General features: G+C 39.5%; 1 protein-coding gene across 4 annotated transcripts in view; it reads right to left on the bottom strand.

The window, feature by feature from the left end:
• ADCY8 (adenylate cyclase 8) overlaps positions 1-26,108 on the bottom strand; it is a 261,395-nt gene that overhangs the window by 182,847 nt on the left and 52,440 nt on the right. For all 4 annotated transcript variants that reach the window (XM_051844023.2, XM_051844024.2, XM_017341537.3 and 1 more), the window contains exon 2: positions 21,381-21,530. In XM_051844023.2, the coding sequence (XP_051699983.1) occupies positions 21,381-21,530 (150 nt within the window). The remainder of the gene's footprint in view (positions 1-21,380; positions 21,531-26,108) is intronic.

A 26,108-nucleotide genomic window follows, 5' to 3' on the forward strand; every position in this document is an offset into this window, starting at 1 on the left:
TCATTGTCAGAGAACGAAAACGCCCAGCAGAGATCCAGGGCTGATCAGACCAGAAGGAAACTTTATGTAGCAACGCTACAAAATTGTGAGCAAATTAAAGGTGACTATTTTATGCCACTAGCTTCTGGTCATTTATTACAACGTAAAAGATTACTGGCACATCAAATTAACAGGCATGAGAAGACAGAGTGGCTTATTAGATACATGGCTAGGAAAGGGGACTAATATCTACTGAGCACACATTGTGTGTGACAGTTGTCAACAGTCGATGTCATTTGATCCTCACCGGTAGCCAATGAAACAAAAATCTTACTTTACAGCTAAGAAACGTAAGTCCAGAGAGATATTATACATTTTTAAAGGATATACCACAAGGTGAGTGTTATCATCTTTCATAGCTTAGAACTTCTTTCATATTGGCTTAGAACTGAAGAAATTTTCTCAAGAGATCAGACAACTACAAATGAAGATTTGAAAATTAGGTGATTTTCATACACAGGCCAGTGATCTTCAGCATACTCCTGATGGTGCTGTGTACCAAGTATTTCCAAAGATGTCTCCCTGCGTGTGAATGAAGCTATCAGCCTGCCCATCAGAACAGCGCTAGGCTCTTTGTTCTTTGATGGGTTCTCTACCTCCCCAACTACTAAGCTGTACAATCAAGAGTGGTAGCATTTCCTGGCTCCCATCTTGGATTAGGAAAAGATGCCTTGTTCCTGGGAAGCTTCTTTGTGGGGCCCAGGATCTCAAAGAGTCAGAATTACTAATAAGATAATGGCTCTACCCAAAGACGAGAGAGAGCTGAGCTCCAGCCACAATGGGACGTGAAAGGAACGTGGTGGGCATTGTGGACAAGCACTGCTTTCCTTTCCAACCACAGCTAGTGCAGGGTTTATTAAGTTGATAAACAGATAAAAAATAAAATTGATCCAAGAAGAAACATCAGACTCTGGTGACTATAAAAGCATTGTTTCATGAATATTTTATTTATTTTATAAATATCTTTGTGGCCTGTATCATCCAGTACAAGGAACATCTTATTGGGTGTTGTGGTTGAAAAAGTAAAAAGCCATGAATATCCATCCTTTCCTAAATTGAAGAGGCTAGAGAGCTCATGATTCTAATTTCTTAAATCCTGGCAGCTCTGGATATGATTTGAGTTTGGTCAGTGAGGTGCTCTCCTCCAAGATTTTGAAGGTGGAGGACAGAGATCATTTTTCAGTGACTTCTGCATCTTGTCTGCAGCCCTCCAGGATCCAGACTCTGTGTCTGTTTAGCCACACAGTGTCCATGTTTTGCCAAGGCAGATAGGGAAAGTAACATGTTTTGGAGCTAACAGCTGTGGCAGTGGTGGCTTGCTGATCCCTGCCCTTCAGAACAAATGGGAAGCTGGCTCACAAGGTCTAGAAGTGGAGCCTTGACCTCCAAAAAGAGGATTTCACTCATCTCCAAGGCCAGTGGAAAACAGGCCATTCTATTGTTTGAGAATAGCAAAGGTGAGAAGAGAACAGCATTTAATAACCACATCAACACTTTTAAAAGTCCTTCCTGAAATTATCAGGACTTCAGAAACGATGGGTGCCCTGGAGGTCTCCCTGACTATGTATCTGCATATGTCATACTATACATTTCTCTACTATTCCGTTACATACTTAAATAGAATGCTTATTTGATCTTATTTGACCATTCAACTTGATTTCTTTGGATAAACTGTAACCATGCCACAGGCTCTGAGTGTGGGCCTGGGTGCTAAATACAACTCTGGCCCTGAAGGTTACTCATAGCCTGTAGGAAATGCAGGTACAGAAATGTCCAAGCCACATGACATACTCCAACACAAGGGGTTCTCCAAATTCTGGAGGACTTGGAGTGACATGGAATGCAGGGAAGGGGTACACAATGGTGTTGGTCTCTGAGTTAGTCAGACCACAAGAACTAATTTCAAATAAGTCTCACAGTGATCCAACAAAGGTAGGCTTGATCATTCCTAATAACAGATCAGACAGCTGAAACACATAAAGTTACTTTCTTTTCCAACTTTATACATCTAATAAGGTGTTATGCTAGAACAAAAATCAGTTGTACTTACTCTACTGCCAATGTAGAAACCAAGTTACCTACAGGCAGTTGAGGTTCTCTCAGAAGTAATTTTTTTTCCAGTGAGATTAGAAACCATAGATAGACTTGATTAAACTTGCCTTTAGCTGTGTGTAATTCCCAGCTACAATTCCCTTAATTCTTATAAATTCCTTACATATTACAGTAACTTCAAACTCCCTTAAAATGCATACCATACTTGGTTCTGCAGGACAAGAAAAATACTATAACGGCTCTCAAATAGCAATTCAATATACCAAAATTGCATATCTCTTGGAAATCTGCAAATGGTAGTGTGGAAAAAAAAACTCTAAATTGTAAGTTTTATTTTTTTCCAAGAATATCTGGACACCTGTGAAGAATATATAAATTTTCAAACTGGCATCTATGTCTGAGGCAGTATTTACAAGGTGGAAGCTTAGATACTGATGATGTAACAGGGGAGAGAAATTCCATCCACCCCAAGGGGGCAGGGGCAGTGGCCTGATGCAGGTTTTGTGGGTCCTGAGACTTTTTTTTAAATTTTTTAAATTTTTTTTTTGACAGGCAGAGTGGACAGTGAGAGAGAGAGACAGAGAGAAAGGTCTTCTTTTGCCGTTGGTTCACCCTCCAATGGCTGCCGTGGCTGGTGCACTGTGGCTGGCGCACTGCGCTGATCCGATGGCGGGAGCCTGGTACTTATCCTGGTCTCCCATGGGGTGCAGGGCCCAAGCACTTGGGCCATCCTCTACTGTCTTCTCCCGGGCCACAGCAGAGAGCTTGCCTGGAAGAGGGGCAACCGGAACAGAATCCGGGCCCCCAACTGGGACTAGTACCCGGTGTGCCGGCGCCACAAGGCGGAAGATTAGCCTAGTGAGCCATGGCACCAGCCCTGAGACCTTTTTAAGTTATGAGTGGTCGTGGTGAGGGATTGCTCTTCAAGAAAACTGAAAATCATAACAGGTAACTTTCTAGCTCCCCTCAGAAGCGACTTGCAAGTGGAAGATCTTGACATTTAAGCTTCCTAATGAGTCCACTTCTGAACAGTCAACTGTGCTTCATTATTGCAAATGTTGCAAGATCTGACACCTTGGAGACCTACCTAACCTATGGCTGCCTGTGTATAGATGAAACAAATTATTGACCTTTCTAAGTATTAATATAAAGCTGTGCTGGTAGACATGTGATTATAACTATGAGATAGCAGGTGTTTCAGAAGGCAATTGGAACACCATCTTTAACACAGTTAATTGTTAGTTTATAGTTCATTGGCTATGATCTGGTGTCATTTTTCTTCATTGATACATATTTCATAGTCATCCATTGAAATTTAAAAATTATATTGAATTTATTTGTTGTGGAGCTGAGCTTTTCACATTTATTCAAAAATACTATATTTTAAAACACTTTCTTTTTCATATGTTTTATTTATTTGAGAGAGAGAGAGATAGAGAGAGAAAGAAAAAGCAAAAGAGAGAGAGAGAGAAGAACGTTATATTTTAATAGTGATTGGAGTAGCTAATTTGGAAGTTGAAAGATTGACTAAATTCCAAATAAGTAACTCTTTGCTTGCAGCATTATCAAAATACTGTATAGTCTTTTCAAATACAACACTTAATAATAACATCGATTAAAAAAACATCAATAGTATGTCTACAGTTAAAAAATAGTTTTGCTTGTGCTAGCCCATTTGCTGTCAAAACAACCATGTGAGGTAGGAATTACTAAAATCACTAAAATTTCATAAGTGAAAAAGCTAAGGCTCAGTCCTCGAAGTCACGAAGGGCACCTAATCAAATATCCTCCTTCTGTTGCTTCTCAAGTGGCGAAAAACAAGACTGTCAAGGCCGGCACTTCCCAATAGAAGTCAATCAGAGGCTGGAAGGCTTGGCCCCTTTGCTGCCACAGCTACACAAACTGTCTACAGAAATTACCCCCACTGGATGTGAGCATATGGTGTCTAAAAACCTCTCCTGAGCCTGCTAAACTGAGTGTCTGCCAAAGGCCTGTGTGTTAAAGTCTTGTTTTGTAAAATCTTGTTAATGGATTAAGGGTAGATACTGGATCTGATTATGATGTCTGGTTGGTGAGCCTACTGGGAGGCCTTTGATACTGAGGGGGCGCTGTGGCACAGTAGTTCTCATGACAGGGTTCTTGCGTAAGCTGTGTCCCAGCTTGCTCTGTGGTTGCTCCTCAAACATTGCACCTTTGTCAGCCTCTGTCAGACACCAGAATAATGTGGCTGCTCAGTCTTGGGCTGTGGACCTCCGAAGCATAAACTGGAATGCATGTTCTCTCCTCATAATGCATTGTAGTGAAAGTAACAAAAAACTGACTAATACAAAACCCAACTGGTTAATGAGTTGAGTCATCACCTAGTGTTTAACGATGTGCTTGTGTCAATTTTCTACTCACAAGAAGCATAGTTATCAGATAAACCCTTCTCATAAAATATCATAATCAGCAGACATATATAATTACATATTTGACATTATATATGTGTCAATGGACACTTAAGTTGATTCCATATCTTGGTTATTGTGAATAACACTGAAGTAAAAATGGGATTGCTGTTGTCTCTTTTATATGTTGATTTAATTTCCTGTAGACCTAAGTAATTTGAGCTGTTGGGGAATAAGGAGGTGTGAGATAAAATAGGAACCTGCTGGTGATTAACACACAGTAGTGATTTACAGATAGGCCAAGAGGAGTCAAAGGCCTCCCTACATTAACAAGAATACCCTCTGCAATATCTAGCATTCAACTGTCTAAGGAGGGGAAGTTCCATATTGTCCATAATACTCACATTTCGAGAAGGAGCCTTGTGAAAATCTCCTTAACTCAGACATGGTTTTCTCATTTGATACAATGCTACTGAATGTTTACCTTCATAGATATTACAGGGTGGTGGTGCAGGACACAAGTCCTCCATGGACCAAGGAACTTGCAATCTAACAGGGAAGATATGTACCACATGCAGTTCTAAGTTGGAAATTACAAAGCTTAACAGACTCCAGTTTAGTCTGGAAAAATTTCCCTAAAAATATCTGACTGTTATCTCTAGCATCTCACTAGGGGCATGTTCCATGGTATGCATCCTATAATGCACTAATCTAACTGAATAATGAACACACTTTTGTGTAATTTTGATTGGAATTTAATGTCGTAGAGGAGTTCAGAATAATGAAGTGAAATAAATGAGATGTATTCAATGGCCCTTGGCCCAATTTGTTCCTGAAATCTGCTTAGGAATGGAACTCAGACAAGTCCAAAGTTACTGGGAAGCAGAATTTCCCACCTTGCAGAAAATTACCTTCTGGGGTTATTAGCAGTTTATTGCACTTGGTGAGCAGGTAAGGACAGAGCTTGGGCTTTCAGAATAGTTGAGAAGGCCACAGGACACTAAAACCCCATGTGAGAAAGGGAAAGGAAATTTCCTGAAGAACCTGCCATCTTAGTTAGATCAGGATGTATTACTGGGGCTGGGAATCTTCATGGATCCTTTGTTGGAAGCTTGGACCTCCACAGGACACTGAACCTCTTTCTCTGGGTAGCTTCAGAATGTGTTGGACAGTATCTTTTCTCTACATTAAAAAAAGACTCATCTCCACGTCTTTATGTGTATTCCCTTTGATCACATCACAATCCTGTTGTGCCAATTCATGCCTGCTCCTTAATGTTCAGTAATATGAGGCAATACCCTCTCCTTATTTCCAAGATGAATTGAGTTGAGTTTCCTGTCACTGGAGACTAAAAGGGTGTCTCCAACAAGGAAGTGAGGACTGAGGTTATCTCAAGGGAGGAAAGGACGGTATATGATGAGACACTGATAATGAAGGCATTGGATGTTAAAGAGACATCATAGTGTCATTGTAGACTATATGGTTCTGGAGCAAGATTCTCTAGTTTTGAGTATCAGCTCTGCAACTTACTAGCTGTTATTTAATTTCTCTGTTTTTCAGTCTCCACACCTATAAATGGAGGTAAAAACATCATCCATCTCATAGGGTTTCTCTGAGAATTGAGTTTATATATATAGTATAGTTCAACACTTTCCAAAAAACAAAGGGCTAGTCGCTGTGAGTTCCATCCAGGTAACATTTAAGGTGCAGAGAGAGGTGAGAAATGGACTACATTTCATTGCAAAACTGATTGAGAGTTGTATGAGTGTCCTTGAGCTGCTGTAACAAATCAAAACAAATCCAGTGGCTGGAAACAACAAATTTATTCTCTCACCATTCTAGAGATCAGCAGTCTGACATGAAGGTGTTGGCAGAGTTGGTTTCTTTCTGAGTTTCTGATGGAGAATCTCTCCCAACTGCTGGTGGCTGTCAGCAAGCTTTGTAGGTGTACTGCTCAGTCTCTGCCTCCGTCTTCATATGACACTCTCCCTGAGTGTTTCTCCCTCCTGTATCTAGGTTTCTCTGTGTTTTCTCTTCTTCTTGTAAGGACATTACCATAGTAATTAGGCCCCACTCTGATCCAATATCAATTCAGCTTAACCTGGATACATCTGCAAAGATTCTGCTTCCAAACAAGATTCCACACTAAGGTTTGGGGAGACATGATTGTTTTGAGGGTGGGCACTGTTCAACCCAGTATAGAAGTTATATAGATGAGCTGAGGGGATTTAGATTTTGGAAGGATCACTGTGACCGCAGCATGAAAAATAACATTGCAGGGAGTTAAGGGACTGGGACAGTGGTGCAAGAGAGAAATGGAGAAGGGAGTACGGTGAAACAGGTGCATAAAAATGTGAACTATGGCAGGGAAAAGGAACCAACTGCTCATGGTTAAGACTGGATATCAGGAAGCAGAGAGTGGAGGGGCCAGTGTTGTGGCTTAGTGGGTAAAGCCGCCACCTGCAGTGCCTGCATCCCATATGGGCACCGGTTTGAGTCTCGGCTGCTCCACTTCTGATCCAGCTCTCTGCTGTGGCCTGGGAAAACAGAAGATGGCCAAAGTCCTTGGTCCCCTGTATGGGAGACTCAGAAAAAGCTCCTGGCTCCTGGCTCCTGGCTTAGGATCAGCCTAGTGCCAGCCATTGCGGCCAACTGTGGAGTGAACCAGCGGATGGAAGACCTCTCTCTCTCTGCCTCTCCTTCTCTCTCTTTGTAACTTTGACTTTCAAGCTTGAAAGGTGGTGCTATTTAGTAAGATAGGAAATACTTAACAAGTGGAGGATAAAATGATTATTTCACTGATGCCAGGTTTCTGCTTGCTCTGAAATCAGAGTTCTCAGCCTGAGTTTTAACTTCGTAGACTCCAACTACTAATCAAGAGTAATTTCAGTATGTTTTAAAGATATACCTGGAATTTCTGGATTTTCAAAAGTAACCTGCCAAACTGCCTTACATTATAATAGCTACCCACTTAACTGATTCACTAGCTTATTCTACTGATGGAGGCTCTCCATAACCAGTTGCAGATAACTGGTCTTATATAATCTACCCACCATTTCTGCTATACCAGTTACGAAGAGGCAGTAATATTTGTCCCTAAATCTGTGTATATTAGTTGTATTTGTTATCACTGCAAACAAATTAAGTATCATGTAAGCAACAAATAAGATTGGGAAAAGAAAGTAAGCTTTTGTTATTATGAAAGATAAATTGAATGCTATGGAAATACTCAAATATTTCATTCTAAAAATCTGTTTTCGGCCGGCGCCGCGGCTCACTAGGCTAATCCTCCGCCTAGCGGCGCCGGCACACCGGGTTCTAGTCCCGGTCGGGGCGCCGGATTCTGTCCCGGTTGCCCCTCTTCCAGGCCAGCCCTCTGCTGTGGCCAGGGAGTGCAGTGGAGGATGGCCCAGGTGCTTGGGCCCTGCACCCCATGGGAGACCAGGAAAAGCACCTGGCTCCTGGCTCCTGCCATCGGATCAGCGCGGTGCGCCGGCCGCAGCGCGCCAGCCGCGGTGGCCATTGGAGGGTGAACCAACGGCAAAGGAAGACCTTTCTCTCTGTCTCTCTCTCTCACTGTCCACTCTGCCTGTCAAAAAACAAAAAACTAAAATCTGTTTTCAAAAGATTAGGGAAAAAAAAACCAGAGAAATTCTCAAATGGTTTTGCATCAAGATTACTCTGAAACTACCTATAATTTATTTCCCCTATTTTATGGTCAACCTATATTTTTGGGTGTGGTTTATGCAAAACAGAGAATGTAGACTTCTGGTCATGGAATTGTACTCAAATCCACCTAAAATAAGCTATTTTCAGCATGGATCACTTTTCACAAAATACATATTCAGAAAATACATATTTTATTTTTCTTCTGCTTCATTCTACTAACACTTGTGACATGTGCCTTTAGCTGTATCAAGGCAGCAGAGCTTGTCTTCCCTTCAGCATTTTATAGCTGTGCTGTATTAAGTTTCTTGCTCCAATTTCTTTAGTCAAAATTCTCTGCACAGATTTATGAGATAAAATGCCCCCATGTGGCTCCCTGGCTGCTCCTCCGCTTCTTCACCTGGATCAAAGGTGCCCGGGCTGTGATGGTGATTGATGTCCTGTTTCTGGACTGCCTCTGGAAATGTTAATGGTATGCAAATGAGCACAGGGTGATAGCCTTTCTTAGGTTCAATGGGAGTATTTCAAATTAGTATTGCTCATGGGTGCCAATCTGAGTAAGAACACAAATAACAAGAAAGAAAACTACAGTTGGTGGAATTAGAGTATCTTCTGCTATGAAATAGGATTTAGCCCAGGTGATTCAGTAGCTCAAGAATCAACTACGGCCGTCCATTCTCATGAGACTGTGCTGTTCTAGCCAGTGGAGGCCAGGGATTCCTACGTGTTGCTTACTTTCCTCACAGCAATCTTGAGATGTAGATTTTCACCTTTGACAGATGAAGGATGTAGATTCAGAGTTTAAATGTTGTGCCTAAGGTTATCAAATATGGAATTAGAAGTAGGAATCAAATCCAGGGATGGTCTTCTTCAGAGCCTTCATGCCTTCCATCATGTCACAAAATACAAATAACCTGCTGGAAAGATTGCAGAGAACCAAGCAGCCAGACGAAGTGTGAGAGTTGGCAACCCACCCACACGGCATAGACTGTCTTTTGAGTGACATCAGCTATTACAGGAAGGCCTAAGATCCTTAGCTTTGGGACTCCTATCACCGCTCAGAACCTTCCTTGCAATTAGAGGAGACCATGGTGTTAAACTTGATACAAAACAGAGTGGGGAAAACCCACATTAACTAAAATTCTCTAAGTGCCAAGTTAAAAGAAATGTTACAACTGGAAGCATTAGAGGAGGCTTCTGAAAGAGGGACATCTGAGCATCAGATTGGGCGTTGGTGAGATTTTCACAGAAATAGCCTCAGCATTTGTAGAGTTCTTTACAGTTGAAATAACACTTGTTCAGACAGTATGTTATTTGTTTCTCAAAACACCCCCATGGGTTAGGGCAGGAATGATCATTTCTAATTGAGTGGTGAGGAAACTCATGCACAACATGGTTTGACAACGTGCCCAGAGTCACCTCAGCAAATTAGAAACAAAAATGGCACCAGCATGAAAGTCTCTGGTCGAAATACAATATGAGTCACATATAGCATTTAAAAATAGAAACTATTAAAATTAATTTTAAAAACATATCCTGATTAACTACTTAAACCCCAAATATCATTCTAATGTGTAATCAATATGTAAATAGCATGTAAAACGTTGAGAGTGCGATCTTAATCCTTTTTCTTAGTGTTGCCTTCAAAATCTGATGTAGGAGAAAATTTACACTCAAAGTATATTTTAGACCAGGGACATTACAGATGCCCAACATTCACCTAAGATAATAGCTACCCTATTGGATACAGCAGAGATATTTCTGATGCCTAGCCCAATATCTTTTTGTTTTACTAAGCTGCCTCACAAATACAGACAGAAAGGAAGCAGAGCATTCCATCAAAGGGAGCCACGGAAGCATTTCATTTAGGGTCCTGACACAACACAGTCATACTTCAAAAGAATATTAAAGATAATTTAATGAAGAGTTAAAATACCCAAGCAAGGGATCGAAAAGCACCCCAAGGCCCGAAAGTGAAAGCCACAATTTCTGAAACCTGGCAGACCTTCAGTATAGCAGAGGGTTTCCCTATAGGAACTGTGACCTTAGGTAGGGAACATAGACTCAGTGAATGCATCAGGGTGAGATGGAGTTATAAACACATGGACCTATCTGGCTTCTTACCTTGCCATCTCCTTCCAGTGCCTCCCATTGGTAATTAACCGATTTATGCAATCAATAAAGTTCAGCTTCTTGGAGCAAAGAAGGATGGAGACTGGATCTAGAGGGTACATGGGAAATGACCAGCAAAGAGTCGAAGGCATAAAAGTGCACAGCGTGTTTGCTGGTTGAGGTGAAGTGTTGCAATACAAGGAAGGAAGAAGCAAGTGACACAGTTGAATAGTCTGGCTGCACCTGGGTAGTGTTGGGCTGCAATGAGACTGGCTTGTGTTTGATGGGCAGTTGCAGACGAGGGGCATTAGTATAACATCAAGATCAGGCACTGAGAAGATGATCCTGATAGAGTAATAGTCCCTGCTGTGGTTTTGAGTTTTGGGTTAGTTATAACCTTACCTCTCAAATGAACCAGTTGAGAAACAGGTATGGAAACAGACTCTTTATTACTGGCAAGGGAACAGAGGCTTTGTTGTAAAGGAGTAAACATGGGTTTCCTTTTCCTTTTTTCTGCAGTAGCCACAGTTTCCTGGCCAGAGGCAGAGCAGGTTGGCTCCTGTGGGGTTCACAGCATTATGGGCTCCTGCTGAGGAGGGCAGTAGCCTGCATGGGTGAGTCCCATGGAGGAAAAGAAGGAGACATACTCTTACCCCACCCAAAGGCAATGAGTTTGTAACGATCTATAACCCAAGAATCCTACTCTCTGGAGAAATAAGGACCAATGGATCCTTGCCTCACGTGAGATACAAAGCGACAAGGACAATCAAGAGAAATGGTAGGTTTGGCTTTATGTTCCACACATTTCCATCAAACAATATATTTAGAGTTTCCTATTTCACAGCTCATAAGAAAAATTGGGAAAAGGAAAATACAGTTCCTTTTTCAAGAATAATTTTAGGGTGACATGATTCCAGGTTACTAGACCAGTTCACATGGTTAGAAACTGGTTAGTACCATATAGAAAATTATTTTGTGGAATGCTTTAGACCATACAGTCTTAGTAAAGGAAGCAAAGGTTCAGCTAGTACATATGTAGTAGAAATGGCATCACAGGAATCAGTGTCATGGTTAATGTGGATGGATATGTCATAGAGAAAGAGAGGCATTTTTGGGGGGCAATGAGAGTTCATAAATGGACTGAGCCATTGACAGCTATGGGATATGCCAGTGAAGACACCCAGGAGAATGCTGGTGTCAGGTATGTGAAGCTTAGAAGAGAACATGGTCTTTGGAGATATTGATGTGAGAACAATCATGAAGCAAAGGTTGAAGTCATGATGAATTACCAAAGAGGATCAATAGATGAACCAAAAAAAGGAGTCAAGAAAAGGCCTTTGGAGAAGGCCGATACTCAAGTATTTAGGAAGAGGAAGAAGGAGCTGTGAAGGACACACAGAAACCTGAAAGACAAGAAAGAAAATCAAGAGCTCCATAGAGCAATTAAAGGAAGAGAGTGCTTCACAGGAAGGGGGTGGAGGGTGAGTCAGCAGTCTCTGGAGCTGCAGAGATTAAGGAGGACAGGATACTGCTGATGTGTGATTGGAAGAGCAGGGATACTGAGTAAAAACTTTAGAGAATGGAAGACTATATTAGCACTTCCATTCCTCTCTGGAAATTACCCACCGCACAGAGAAGTGCTCCCAACAGCTGCTGTTCTGTTGTGCGATGCTGTCTCTCATGATTGATCTTGGGAAAGACACCTAGCCAAAGCCTATCTAACAATATTTCAACTCCTGTAGTTTTGGATTTTACCTCTACACTATGAACTCTTTGAGACTTTGAATATATGTTATTTTGTGGTCTCCCCAAAAAAGCTTTTACACTCTGGACTCCTATGCAGATCAAAGCAGGTGTAAACTTCTGAGGGTTTGTGGCAGCCATTTTCTACCATATGGCGTACATAGCAGAGAAAATTAACTTGTAGAGAAGGAGAGAATATAGCAGACATAGAGAAGGATTCAAGGATGGAAAGGAAGCTCTGTGGAAATTTAGCGGCTCTATTTATTGGTTCTGGGCCCTTCCAGGGCTCTGAATTACTTTTCTAAGAATTTTTTTACTTATCCTTACAATTTTAAAATAAATTACCCCTGTCTTTTTTCTTAAGTGAGAAGGAAGTGGTTATTGATACTCGTAACCATATCTAATTAATTAAGTTGTGTGGAAAAGTCTAGAATACAAGGATGCACCATCTAATATGGAGCCATTGGCCATATTTTGCTATTAAATTTTAAATTAATGGAAATAAAAAATTAGCTCCTTAATCACATTGTCCACATTTCACTTGCTTTCATTTGCTGCTCAATAGTCACAAGTGGTTTATAGCCTTTGGATAATGCAGATACAGAAAATTTCCAACATCACAGGAAGTTCTACTGGACATGCAAGAGTAGAGTATTATATACTGGGGAGGATAATTATAAGATCCCTGTTAAATATAAGAGTGGGAATAAGAGAGGGAGGAGATGTACATTTTGAGATATGCTCAATTGGACTTGCCCCAAATGGTAGAGTTAGCAACATGCCAGGGGATTCCAATTCAATCCTATCAAGGTGGCATGTACCAATGCCATCTCACTAGTCAAAGTAATCAGTTTCACTTCACAACTGATCATAATGATAGGATTAATAGTCCAAGGGATCACATAAACAAGACTAGTGTCTGCTAATAATAACTGATAGAATTAAAAAGGAGAGAACAATCCAACATGGGAAATGGGATATACAGCAGACTCATAGAATGGCAGATGTCCTAAACAGCACTCTGGCCTCAGAATCAGCCCTTAAGGCATTTGGATCTGGCTGAAGAGCCCAGGAGAGTATTTTAGGCATGGAAAGCCAAGACACTCTGGGGAAAAAAAAAAAAAAAAAAACCTAAACTAAATGAAAAATCTCTGTAAGTGAGATCCCAGTAGAAAGAATGGGCCATCAAAGAAGGAGGTACCTTTCTCTGAAGGGAGGAGAGAACTTCCACTTTGACTATGACCTTGTCTAAATAAGATCAGAGTTGGCATACTCAAAAGGCTTCCATAGCCTAGGCAACTCATGGCAAGAGCCTAGGGTGATTACTGATGCCATAAACAAGAATGTCAAATTGTTAAGTTGACAACAGGAGTCGCTGTGCACTTACTCCTCATGTAGGATCTCTGTCCTTAATGTGCTGTACATTGTGATTTAATGCTATAACTAGTACTCAAACAGTATTTTACACTTTGTGTTTCTGTGTGGGTGCAAACTGTTGAAATCTTTACTTAATATATACTAAATTGATCTTCTGTATATAAAGATAATTGAAAATGAATCTTGATGTGAATGGAATGGGAGAGGGAGCGGGAGATGGGATGGTTGCAGGTGGGAGGGAAGTAATGGGGGGTGGGGAAAGCCACTGTAATCCAAAAGTTGTACTTTGAAAATTTATATTTATTAAATAAAAGTTTAAAAAAAGAGCAGGAACAACACATATTCTGAGATTCTGCCACTTTGAGGTCAACTGTGAATTTTCTTTGAATAGATCGTTGACAAAATTCTTCCTTACTGGATAAAAGAATCTATAGCTTTAAAAAGCCCCCTAGATCTATGAGATACCAACATAAACAAAACCACCTAACTCAGAAGGCATTCACAAACCCAACTTTCTTCAACAATCTTTTCTTTGGACCATTAGCTTACACCGGTATTGTCTAACAGAGTTATTTAAGTTAAATGGAATCACTTTAATACAGCTGAAACATCTGCTGCATTTAAAAATAATCTTCCTGCTGCTATAACATATGGTGTAGCCAAGAACTTTATTCCAGTGCCCCCAGAGCCTCTGAGACACCTCGAAATGTCATGATTACCATACGGAGGTTTATACAATCCTCAAAGCTGAAAGAAAAACAATTAATTCATTTTAATATTAAAGATAAATATGGGTCATTTGGGCCATTTGGGAAGAGAAATGGGATTACAAAAACCATAATAATTAGAACCTAACTCTCTAAAGAGAGATTTTCCAAGCTGTAGCTTCCAGATGGAAAATTCCCCTCGCAGATTTTGTTGAGGACACTGCATGGTTTGTCCCAGTATCTACTGAATGGAATAAGGTTACTCCTGCAGCACATTTTTAATGAAGGTCACATTGGGCACAAACCTGTTTACACAGGTGAGTTTTTTTTTTTTTTTTGTAGGTAGAAACGAAACAGGAACCAAAGTTTGAATTCAGTGTAAATCAGTTAAATATACTTGAATCCAAAAGTCTTGTATTCTAGTCACTGTGGTAGATAAATACCAGGGAATCAGATGAAACACATAGAGAAGTTGCTTTCAAAAGAGTTTTTCCTAACAATAGTTATATATATTTATGAACTACCATGTGACATTTTAATACATGTATTTAATGTGCAGCGTAGTCAAAATCAGGGTAGTCAAAAAGTTCTCCTTTTTGAAATTATTTTAATTTTTAAGATCTATTTTATTTATTTGAAGGGCAGAGTCAGAAGGAGATCTATCTATCTATCTATCTATCTATCTAGAGAATGTCTACCATCCACAGGTTCACTCCCCAAATGGCTTCAACTTTCAATGGCCAGGGTTGGACCAGGCTGAAGCCTGGGGCCAGAACCTTCATCCAGGTCTCGAACTTGGGATAGGGGCCCAAGGACTTGGGCCAGCTCCCACTGCTTTCCCAGTTGCACCAGCAAGGAGCTGGATTGGAGGTGGAGCAGCTGAGACACAAACCGACACCCATATGATATGCCGATATTGCAGGCAGTGGCTTAACTCATTATACCACAATGCTGGTTCCAAAATTATCTATTTATTGAAGGCTTTAGTCTTTGTTCTAGTTGCTTATGACATATATAAAAGGTTATTGTGAACTATAGTCACCCCACTATGCTTATTCCTTTTTCTTAACTTTGATTTGGTACCCATTATTCAAACATTCTTTACTCTCCACCTACCCCTCCATGGTTCTAGTAATTATTCTGTATTCAGATTGAGGATTTTTTGGCTTACACGTATGAAAGAGAACATATGCTAGTTATCTTTTTGTATATGGCTTATTTCACTTTACATGATATTCTCTAATATTCCATTATATATATATATATATGTGTGTGTGTGTGTGTGTGTGTGTGTGTGTGTGTGTGTGTGTGTGATATTTTCTTTACCCATTCATCTGAGTAGTTACTTTAGCTACTTTCAGTAGTCTTTAGTGGTCTTGGAGAGACAGAAACACAGATTAGTATATGCTATCAAGTATGCCCCATTCTATAGAAAAGTTTATGCTCATTCTATGTGAGGGCATTAACAGAGGTTTTTTAACTCTAAGATCTAATGGAGGGAGTCATGCTGAAACAGATGACCAGAGACACAACAAGATGTAGGCTGACTTTCCTTGATGAAAAGACCCCATGTCACAAAGTTGGAAATTAGCAGCTCAAGGAGCTGGTGGTCATTTGGTACAATGGAAGAGGGAAGGGGATTGGGAAGAATTCTTGTGGAAAGAATATGCGCTAGATCCCAGAAACTCTGTTGCACCATGCATCAGGACTTTGAGGAAATGTGGTAGCTAGAGGGTTTTCCTGCTAAGATGAGAGATATCAATGTCACCACCATCACAAAAGTTTCTATAATATGCCTTAAGTATTTACACTGCTTTGGACTAAGAACCATTCATCCTTAACCATCACCACCAAAACATTGGAAGACAGGTTTAACCACTATGCTCATCTTATACCCATAAGATGTCTTCAGAGAAGCAGTTTGCATGAAGCCCCAAATTCAGGAAATACAGGAAGAGGGATTAGAACTCAGATTCTCCAAAGGCTGTTGGGTTTTTTGTTAACATATACACTACACTGGTTCTGGGCCATGCCAAGATCTGAAGACTGAGAACAGACTGGAGGAAAAGAGGCTGAGGACTGGGAAAACAGACAGCAGATAATTAGTATTCTCTGTGCTGGTTGAAAACTGTGGTTAAAAAAAGACAATGTGCTTGCCTTCCCAAAGGAAAGGGCTAATATGGATTCAGTCTCTTGTGGAAAATCATCTAAATTAAAAATTCTGGCTTTGGACTCACTCAATACATTCTGGTGGCACTGTACCAGCTTCCATGGAAGGGAAGTGAGATGTAAAATTGAGAATCATCTTCAAAGAGCTTAGTTAAAAACCTAGTTTTTAAAAACTTAGTTAAAAGCCTAGAAACATTGAACAAGGTGTTCTAACATTTCTTGGTTCTTGGACTTCAAGAACCATGCATAAAATTCAAGATATTGAAAAAATAAAACCTGTTTCCCAGAACATCACACATCACATTATATAATGGGGACCACAAAGCAAGAGAAAGCATGGATCGCATGCTTCTTTCTAGCTAGTGCTTGACCGTTTTTATTTGTAACAACAATTGGCAACCATCATGAAAGACTGATGATCCCAGTTACTTCATAAGTATATTTTCTGCAGTGGTTTTTGGTCACTGTCAGATGGGATATTTAGAGGAATGAACCATGGGGACATTCTTCAAGGGCTCACAGTTGATCCTGACAGATGTGCAGTAATTGAGATCCAGTGTAGCATGCTGTAATCGAGATCTGTAGTAGTGTTTCTTCACTTTCATGCATACAGCACTTTGAAGAACTCCTGATGCATAGTTGATATCTGATAAGTAGATTTTTTCACTGAGTGAAAAGTAGTAGTGTCTCATTGAAATACACATTTTTGAAGGTATCAAAGAAAACCTACCACCAGTGTTTCCATCCTTCTTGCCAGTAGTATTATTGCTGATTTCTGCCTTCCCTGTCTTCCAACAATCTATTCAACTACCAGGTTCCATGAGTAAGTATTAAGTTTATTTTTCACTGTATCTACATCATGAATTAATGAATTGGATAAATATTTAAATGGATGAATTATTCTAAATGTGCTCAAAAATTTTCCCCAACAAGCTATGCTCTTTCTTGGAGATATTTCCGTATGGTTTTGACCTTTACGGGGATGATTTTCACTTCTTTACTGAGCTAAATTCTTTCCATATGTCAGCTCAGGCAGCACTTCTTCTGTGTAGCCTTCTGCAAGGATAAAAGCTCATTTAGGTTTGACCCATCCAGCATTGTTGTAGGTCTATATAGTTGTCTGTTTTCTTATATACCTGGCAAACTCTGTCAGGCTAGGAACTGATAGCTAATCACTATTGTATTCCCAATGTCCATCAGACTTGCTGTTCAGAGAGACTCTCAATAAGTCAATTCATGATTTAAAAAATAAATCTTTTAAATATTAACTTTGTATTCTAACATGAGATAAAATCAGTGCTTGAAAAACACTACAAGGCTGGCGCCGCAGCTCACTAGACTAATCCTCCACCTTGCGGCGCTGGCACACCGGGTTCTAGTCCCGGTCGGGGCGCCGGATTCTGTCCCGGTTGCCCCTCTTCCAGGCCAGCTCTCTGCTGTGGCCAGGGAGTGCAGTGGAGGATGGCCCGAGTACTTGGGCCCTGCACCCCATGGGAGACCAGGATAAGTACCTGGCTCCTGCCATCGGATCAGGGCAGCGCGCTGGCTGTGGCAGCTAATGGAGGGTGAACCAACGGCAAAGGAAGACCTTTCTCTCTGTCTCTCTCTCACTGTCCACTCTGCCTGTCCAAAAAAAAAAAAAAAAAAAAAAAAACAAAAACAAAAACAAAACACAAAACTATATGTAATATGATCTCCTTGATTCTGCATTTCAAAAAATATCTTTTGACTCCTTTGGGATAATTATCCAAGAATAAAGTATATTCTGTCACTTTGGCACTTACAGTGTCTCTTTCAGAGGATAAAAGATTCTTAACAAGCATAATATTATAGTTAGCTCTGCTGAAAGGTAAATAGAAATGAATTTGTCAATGGCACATGATAATTTAAAATATTATATAGAGGCTTATTCTGAGGTCTGGTTGCTGTATACCTGAGGAGAACCACAATTTTGATTTGCCTCCATGTAAATAACTCTAAATTATTTCAATCCTTAATGTGTTCTCAAAAGAGTCCTCTTGGGACTGAGCTATGTTGGCTGACTCATAGAAATAATTATACACAATTTAGCCAAATAGAAACTCCTCACTGAGTTGTGCACAATATTTCTCACCATTAAGGAGATTTTTCAGGCAGGGTATTATTATCCCTATGCTATAGATGGAGAAATTAAGAATTGGAGCTTGTTCAGCCTCACTAAAATAGTAACAAAGGTTTCAAATCTAGGGCAGTCTCCTTTGAAAGCCTATATCCTCCACTGGTCACTGACCGTCTACCACTGAGGAAGTTCTCGGGGAAAACAGAAACCTGAAGCAGAGATCAAATGTTCATGGAAAGTAACTTTAGCACTGAATGACACAGAGCTGGCAATGTCAGACATACCCTGGAGGAAGGGAGTTTGTCAAGCACACTTTATCATGGTTGTAAACTTAGGATTCAAAAGCCCACAGCATATTTTACTTAATCCTCAACACAAAGAACCTTCTATCAAAAGTTAGTCTTTTTCTTATATTTCATCCATGAAAATAATGAGATCTACTTGTAGTTTGATGCTAATTTATACACAGCATCTCATCTGAGGAAAATGCAATGCTGAAAAAAAAAAAAAGGTACTTTGCCATGAGGAACTTAAGCTGAGAGTGAAGAGGCTTAGGTGAGCCAATTAAGGAGCACGACAGCCACAAAACCTAGTGGCCTAAGCTCTGCATTATTGTTTCCCCTGTCCTCACCTGTGTATGTTGTTATTTCTTCTTCCTTCTACCAACTTAATAAAAATAAAGATTTGCGAACAAGGTAGAAGATCCCTCCAACATGCTGGTTACTGGATCATTGTGATTCCAGGACATGAAATTTGAAGGGTGGAAAAAGAAGGGAATCTTACAGATATGGTAAGGCAATAACTTTCAGTGTCTTTAGTATTTCATTAACACTCGCTAGCAGATATCCCTGACAACTCACCCACAACTGTGGCTCCTGTTGTGACAGAGCATGGAGAAGAGTTGAATCAATTATTGATAGAGCAGCTTTCTCTGAATTGGCACAGATCCCATGGAAAGAGTGATGTGCCAATCTGGCAACTGTTCTGTTTTGCACAGCAACATAATACAAAGTTGTGGGATGTTCTCATGTTTATTGTACGAGATCCTTTCTTTCTTAAAGTTGTGTTTCTAAATTATTCCAAGAGCTATTCAGGAAAACTGCAATAAGATTATTATTGAGGTTCCACAATTGTTTTAAATAGTAACTGAGAAACTCCCCATTCTTAGCCTTGTGAATTCAAGGCAGGACTCGCAAATTCCATGGTTTCCTCTATGCTTCTGACAATACCTTGTGGTGATGATACCACGAGTCTTTGGCAGGTTTCCTCTGACCTGTCTTCCTCATCCATCATCATACAGATGTGACTCCATTCACTTCAAATATCCATGTTTTCTGATAATTTTATCAAGTTATTCATGAGGAAAAACACAGAGGGTTTTTTTGACAGCTATTTTTAAGTCATTTCTCAAGCCATCACTGTCTAAACCTTAAAATAGCAGGTGTGATATACATAGCAAGGCACAACTTTAAGAAACAAGCTTAGTAAGGCACAACCTGATGTTTGTGTTGAACAGAGAATTACCAGGAGCATTTGATTTAGGATACTCTATGTCAATTTTAAAATCATCTCTACAATACATTCTGGATATTTCTCTTTGAAAACTGTTTTCAGAAACAATAGTATGCACATAGTATGAATATATGAATAGTTTCAATAAAAGAAATATTTAGCCTTTGAAAGTTAATATCATTTCACTAATTTTTAAAAATTTATTTAGTTGTATTTATTCGTAAGACAGTCAGAGACAGGCAGAGACTGACAGAGAGAGATCTTCCATCTGCTGTTTACTTCCCAAATGGCCACAACAGCCCGCTGGGCCAGGTGGAACCCAGGGTCCTGGAACTCAATCCAGGTGTCCCATGTGGGTGGCAGGGCTCAAGTACTTGGGCCCTTACCTGCTGCCTCCCAGGATGCACATCACTAGAAAGCAGGGATTGGAGTCAGAACCAGGACACAAACCCAAGCACTGCAACATGGGTTGCAGGCGTCCTAAGTGACATCTAGGCTGACGTACCAAATGCTTGCCGTAGAAAGCTGGCCTTTCTCCAGAAACGTGGCCTCTGAGGCAAAAGCTATTTTCATAGTTCCTATAACATCCAGTCAATCAGGATGCCCAACAAACTCTTATCTCAGCCTCTCTAAAATGAAACTCATTGCCTTCCTCTAAACCAACCTAGTTTTCCCGTTTCATCCTTTATTCTGAGATTGGCATTATGTGTAATATGTATTTTGAAAATTAAGATGACCTATTATGGACTAGACATGTACAAGATTCTTCTAAGGGCTTTCTGTCATTTAAATCTCTATGCAGTGAAAAATGTTATCTGATAACAATGTACAGTTTCAGAGAAGGAGGGTAAAAATGAGATTGTTCATTTTTAGGAAGCATGATCCTGTTGACAAGCATAAATGATCATCAAAAGTGCCAGAAAGGGCTGGTGCTGTGGCTCACTTGGTTAATCCTCCGCCTGCAATGCCGGCATCCCATATGGGTGCTGGATTCTAGTCCTGGTTGCTCCTCTTCCAGTCCAGCTCTCTGCTGTGGCCCGGGAGGGCAGTAGAGGATGGCCCAAGTGCTTGGGCCCCTGCACATGCATGGGGGACCAGGAGGAAGCACCTGGCTCCTGGCTTCTGATCGGCACAGCGCTGGCCTTAGCGGCCATTTGGGGAGTGAACCAACGGAAGGAAGACCTTTCTACCTTTCTCTCTCTCTCTCTCTCTCTCTCTCTCTCTCTCTCTCTCTCTCTCTCATTGTCTACAACTCTGTCAAATAAATAAGTAGAAAAAAATTTAAAAAAAGTTCCAGAAAGCCGTGTTGTGACTATGATCATTTTATTTTTGTGGGAAACAAGTACCTGAGTGTGGAGAGCTAGTTGGACCCACTTTGACTTATCAGTCTAACATTACTATTTTAGATTCTGCAATCCCATGACAGGTACTTTGAGAGAACAAGTCAGGATGCAAGCTTCATGCAATTCAGACATTGACTAGGGGATAACTGGGATGCCCAGCCTTTCCAACTGGTACCTGTCTTTGATTCTCTGTCTCCAGGCGTAGCCTGGCCTCCACACACCTCCGCGTCTCCAGGAAGGCTTGACGCTGGGCCCGGTCTGAGAGGTAACTGATGAAGATTCCAGCCGTGTTCATACACATGAATAGCACTGCCTGGGCCACAACCTAAAACAGAATTTCAAACACAGTCTGGTCAGGTAAGTAAAACAAAAAGTGATGGGAAGTAAAGAGAAAAAAAAAAAAAAATGGGCCTTGCCTATAATGCTGCTGAGGGAGGGTGTTTTTACATTTTTGCTTGTTGAACTCTTTATTAATGGAGCCTTAAGCTTTTGAGTATAATGTAAATTAAAAGCATGTTATCCCCAAAACTAAAAAGGAAGGAAGGAAGGAAAGAAAGAAACAGAGAGAGAAAAAGAGAGAAAGGGGGGGAGGGAGGAGAAAGGGAATTGTCACATTCTTAGAATTTTATCTATGAGCTACACTGAATCTGTTCTCTTTGTATTAATATCACATTAACATGAGAATTGATGAGAGTTGTGTTATAGTAATTATGATACATTTTCTATGACCCCGAGAATCTAATTTGTCAATAATTCCTTAACATTTTCTCAAGGTAAATCTTTATGTAGTAATCCAAATGTTTTAAGCATGCTAATAGAACTATGCCTTTCACTCAGATCTTGAGTGAAATACCATCTGTTCAAAGATGTCTTCCTAGGCCACACTATCTGTTAAAGCCACTTCCTCTGCAAGTTTTGACTTTGAACTTGTATTGGAAACTTTAGGCAAGATTGGAGCCTGGTTGGCTTCTCTCTTCCTTATGCTGCCTCAACTTCCCCCTTTACTAGCTAAAGTCTATGAGCCTAAAGGGCTGGGGAATCAGTTGTGGGGAGGTGGGGGGGAAAAGAGATTAATAAAATAGAGGAAAGTTATCCACTGAAGGGAAATACTGTATTTTGACTTTAGTGCCCTTATGTGCCTTGGGATAGAATCCAACTCTTCTTTCCAATTCAAGAGAAGATATCAGATTTGTCTACTACTTAATCTTTGGCATCAAATACCTTTGCTGTACTCTCAAATTGGGCTTTGTAATTTCACGTTTTCTCACTTCCAAACTACTCTCAGTAAAGAAACCTGGGGAAGAGAATCAATACGTGGAAGAAAGGAACATTACAGTGTCAGTCTCCTTATTTTTATGACTTTAATCTGAGGGCAGATCATAGTTGGGTCAGAGTGCGGTAGCTGAGGGTCAAATAGAAAATTCAGGTGAGCTTAAGAAGCAAATAGCATCTATAGCTGCTGGAAAGTGATGGAAGAATCCAATAAAAGAGAGACTAAGTGTAAGGGAGCCTGAATCATACACTACCTGGAAGACAGCAAGCAGTGGTGGTAAGGATAAAAGAACTGAACTGAAAATTGAACTGCAGTTCAAAACACAGATTTCTATTTGATTTCAACAAAGTTAATTGCAGCCTTAAAAAAAGTCACCATCCCCAGGGCAATGTGAGAGGATCGAGCCTCTTAACCCAATGGCTTTCACAATGTCTTCAATATAATACAAAAATACATGACATAGGCATACATATTAAACAACAAACATTGAAATTACACTCTCAAGAGAAAAGATAATCAACAGATGGCTATTCTCATCTGATACAGATGCTGAATTAGCAGAGAAAAATGATAGCAACTCTGACAACTTTTCCCAGTGATATAACAATAAACGTGCAAATAATGAATGAAAATAGAGGAAATAAGCAGAGAAATAGAAATCACAATAAAAGGAAAGTCTAGAACTGAAAAATACAATATCGGAAACAAAAACATTAATTAGATGATATTAACATCAGAATGTAGAGTATAGAAGAGTCCATAAACCTGAAGTTGTGATATAGATAATGCCTATTCTGAAGAAACAAGAGAAAAATATTTTAAAAGGGTTTTAGTGATCTGAGTGACAATATTTAAAGGTCCTACATATAAATAATTGGATTCTCAGAAGGAAAGAAAGAATGGGAGACAATAATTTGTTTTAAGAAATATTCAGTATAATTCTATAAATTTTATAAAGACATATTTATAAATTCAGGAAGCTCAAAATACACACAAGATAAATGTTAATACAAACTATGCTGTGTACATCATAGTCAAAATGCTGAAAAGCAAAGAAAATCTTGGAAACAGTCAAGGAAAATGTTACACAAAGGGGACCTACTCTTCAATTATGATGATATTTTCAAATTAGACAAAAATAATTCAGCTAATATTTGTAAGAGATAGTCCTAAAATAAAGCAATATAAGAAGTTTGAAAGAAAGAAACAAAATAAAATTGATTTTGTTGTTTAAGTATCAGATTTAAGAGAATTTAAGAAATGAGGTATTATTAGGGATAAATGGGCCACTAAATAATTACAAAAGGTTTACTTACCTGGGAAGATTTAAAACTTTCAACTTGGATCCATTTAAGAATACAGCTTCAAAATATATGATGGAAATAGGATTTTCATCTTTGTAATTATTTACAAATCTATTTTAGCATAATTTTCAGCAGTTAATATACCAACTGGATAGAGATGTCATCAAAGATAGATAATTCAAATAGATCCGACAATTAATGATTTTGAAATGGAACATAATATACCACAATTAGTAAAATAATCATTTTAGGTTTATAATGAACATTTGTAAGAAATGTGCACACAGTGGGTCTGAAGCTAGCCTCATAGGTTTATAATGAACATTTGTAAGAAATGTGCGCACAGTGGGTCTGAAGCTAGCCTCAGGAAATGAAGTCAAAGAGAAGGAAACAGAAACCTCAGGTTTGTGTTTGCAAGATGATGCTGATGAAGATAAAGATGAATATGAATTTTAATCATGGAGAAGAGGAAATCTTATACAAGCAGAAAAATTTTTAAGAATATTATTTAGAAGAACAACTTTTTAAAATTATTTAAAGGAGCTAATGAGCCACAAATTAAAAATAATTCTTTAGCACAGTTGGTTTAAGGACAGTAAATTTGTTATTTAAACACATAACTGTACATAATATGAAAGCATCAAAGGCCTGGTGATTTTTACACAGTTGTGAAGATCTACAGGAATGATATGGGTAATCTCTACCAGTGCTGGATGATGATGTAAATGGTAGGGTGTTCAGAAATTTATTCTGGATTATAATCTGCTGATAACATTTCATTAAATGACAGAATTGCCAGGACTCTCCTAAGTCTCAGCTATTATGGATGGGTTGTTAGATAGGAAGAAATATATTTTTTAAGATTTTATTTATTTATTTGAGAAGTAGAGTTACAAACAGAAAGAGGGAGAGACAGAGAGAAAGGTCTTCCATCCGCTGGTTCATTCCCTAAATGATCACAGTGGCCGGAACTGAGTGGATCTGAAGCCAGGAGCCAGGAGCTCCTTCCCTGTCTCCCAAGTGGGTGCAAGGGCCCAAGCACTTGGGCTGTCTTCTATTGTTTTCCCAGGCCATAGCAGACAGCTTGATCAGAAAAGGAGTTGGACTGAAATGGAACCAGTGCCCAGGTGAGAGGGTGGCTCTGCAGGCAGAGACTTAATCCTCTAAGTCACAGAGCAGGCCCCAGTAGGAAATATTTGTAATTAAAATACTCTTTTGTTTTCAAGAGTTGTCTTTGAAGAAAAGTAAATTTATTTTAATTTTTTACTGTAGAAAGAGTCCAATTGTATTCAATCTAACTTTTTTTCTTTTTTTAAAGATTCAGTTCTTACTATTTGAAAGGCAGAGTTGCAGAAGAAGAGGGAAGAGATACAGAGGGAGAGAGACTTTCCATCCACTGATTCACTCCTCAAATGGCCAGGGCTGTGCCAAGCTGAAGCCAGGAGCCCAGAGCTTCTTCTGGGTCTCCCATGTGAGTGCAGGGGCCCAAGTGCTTGGACCACCTTTGCTGGTTTCCTGGGTGCATTAGAAGGGAGCTGGAATGGAAATGGAGCAGCCAGGATACAACTGGCACCCACATGGTATGAGGCATCACAGGCAGTGGATTAACCTTCTATGACACAATGCTAATCTATTCCATCTAAAATTTTTCAGGTTTTTTTATATGCAATAATACCATTTCAGTGAAAATTGTAACAAACTCAGTGTTATTAATTGCTATAGAATAATGGTAGCTAGCCCTGTGGTATTTCCATTTTCATCATATTAAGGCCTGTACTTTTCCTGTTATTGTTCTTTGCTTCGCCACTTAGTGAGCATTGGTTCGGTTGGTTCCTTGGTTTTTTCAGTAATATTTTCAGAATGTAAAAGGTTTTCACATATTGCCTCTTTCTTGTCCCCTTTTATTCCTCTTGCCTATTTATTAATAGGCTTGATGTGCTGATTATTAAGATAAGTGATTTCATTTTGGCCACCAAAAGTCAGTCCCCAACAAAAGATTTAAACTAACAAAATCAACAATAAAAGAAAATTTCAAAGAACTAGTGTTAAAAACTACAGTTAATGACTACAATTAATAAAGTTACAGATAAATATAAAATGAAAACCAGGAAAACACCAAGTGTTTGAAAGTTTAAAATATTTTTAAATAGCTCAATGACTTAAGAATATAACATAATGGGAAATATGTATAGACAAAGAATAATGAAAATACCATAGGGTAAGGAATCAATAGTCACAAAAGTTTCATTAGAAAAAGGAGAGAGTTTGAAATGCATGTCTAACCATTCAACTTACGAAATTAGCAAAGCTAAAAGCAACATCACAC

This window comes from Oryctolagus cuniculus, chromosome 6 (genome assembly GCF_964237555.1).
Source record: "Oryctolagus cuniculus chromosome 6, mOryCun1.1, whole genome shotgun sequence".
Classification (NCBI taxonomy): Eukaryota; Metazoa; Chordata; class Mammalia; order Lagomorpha; family Leporidae; genus Oryctolagus; species Oryctolagus cuniculus.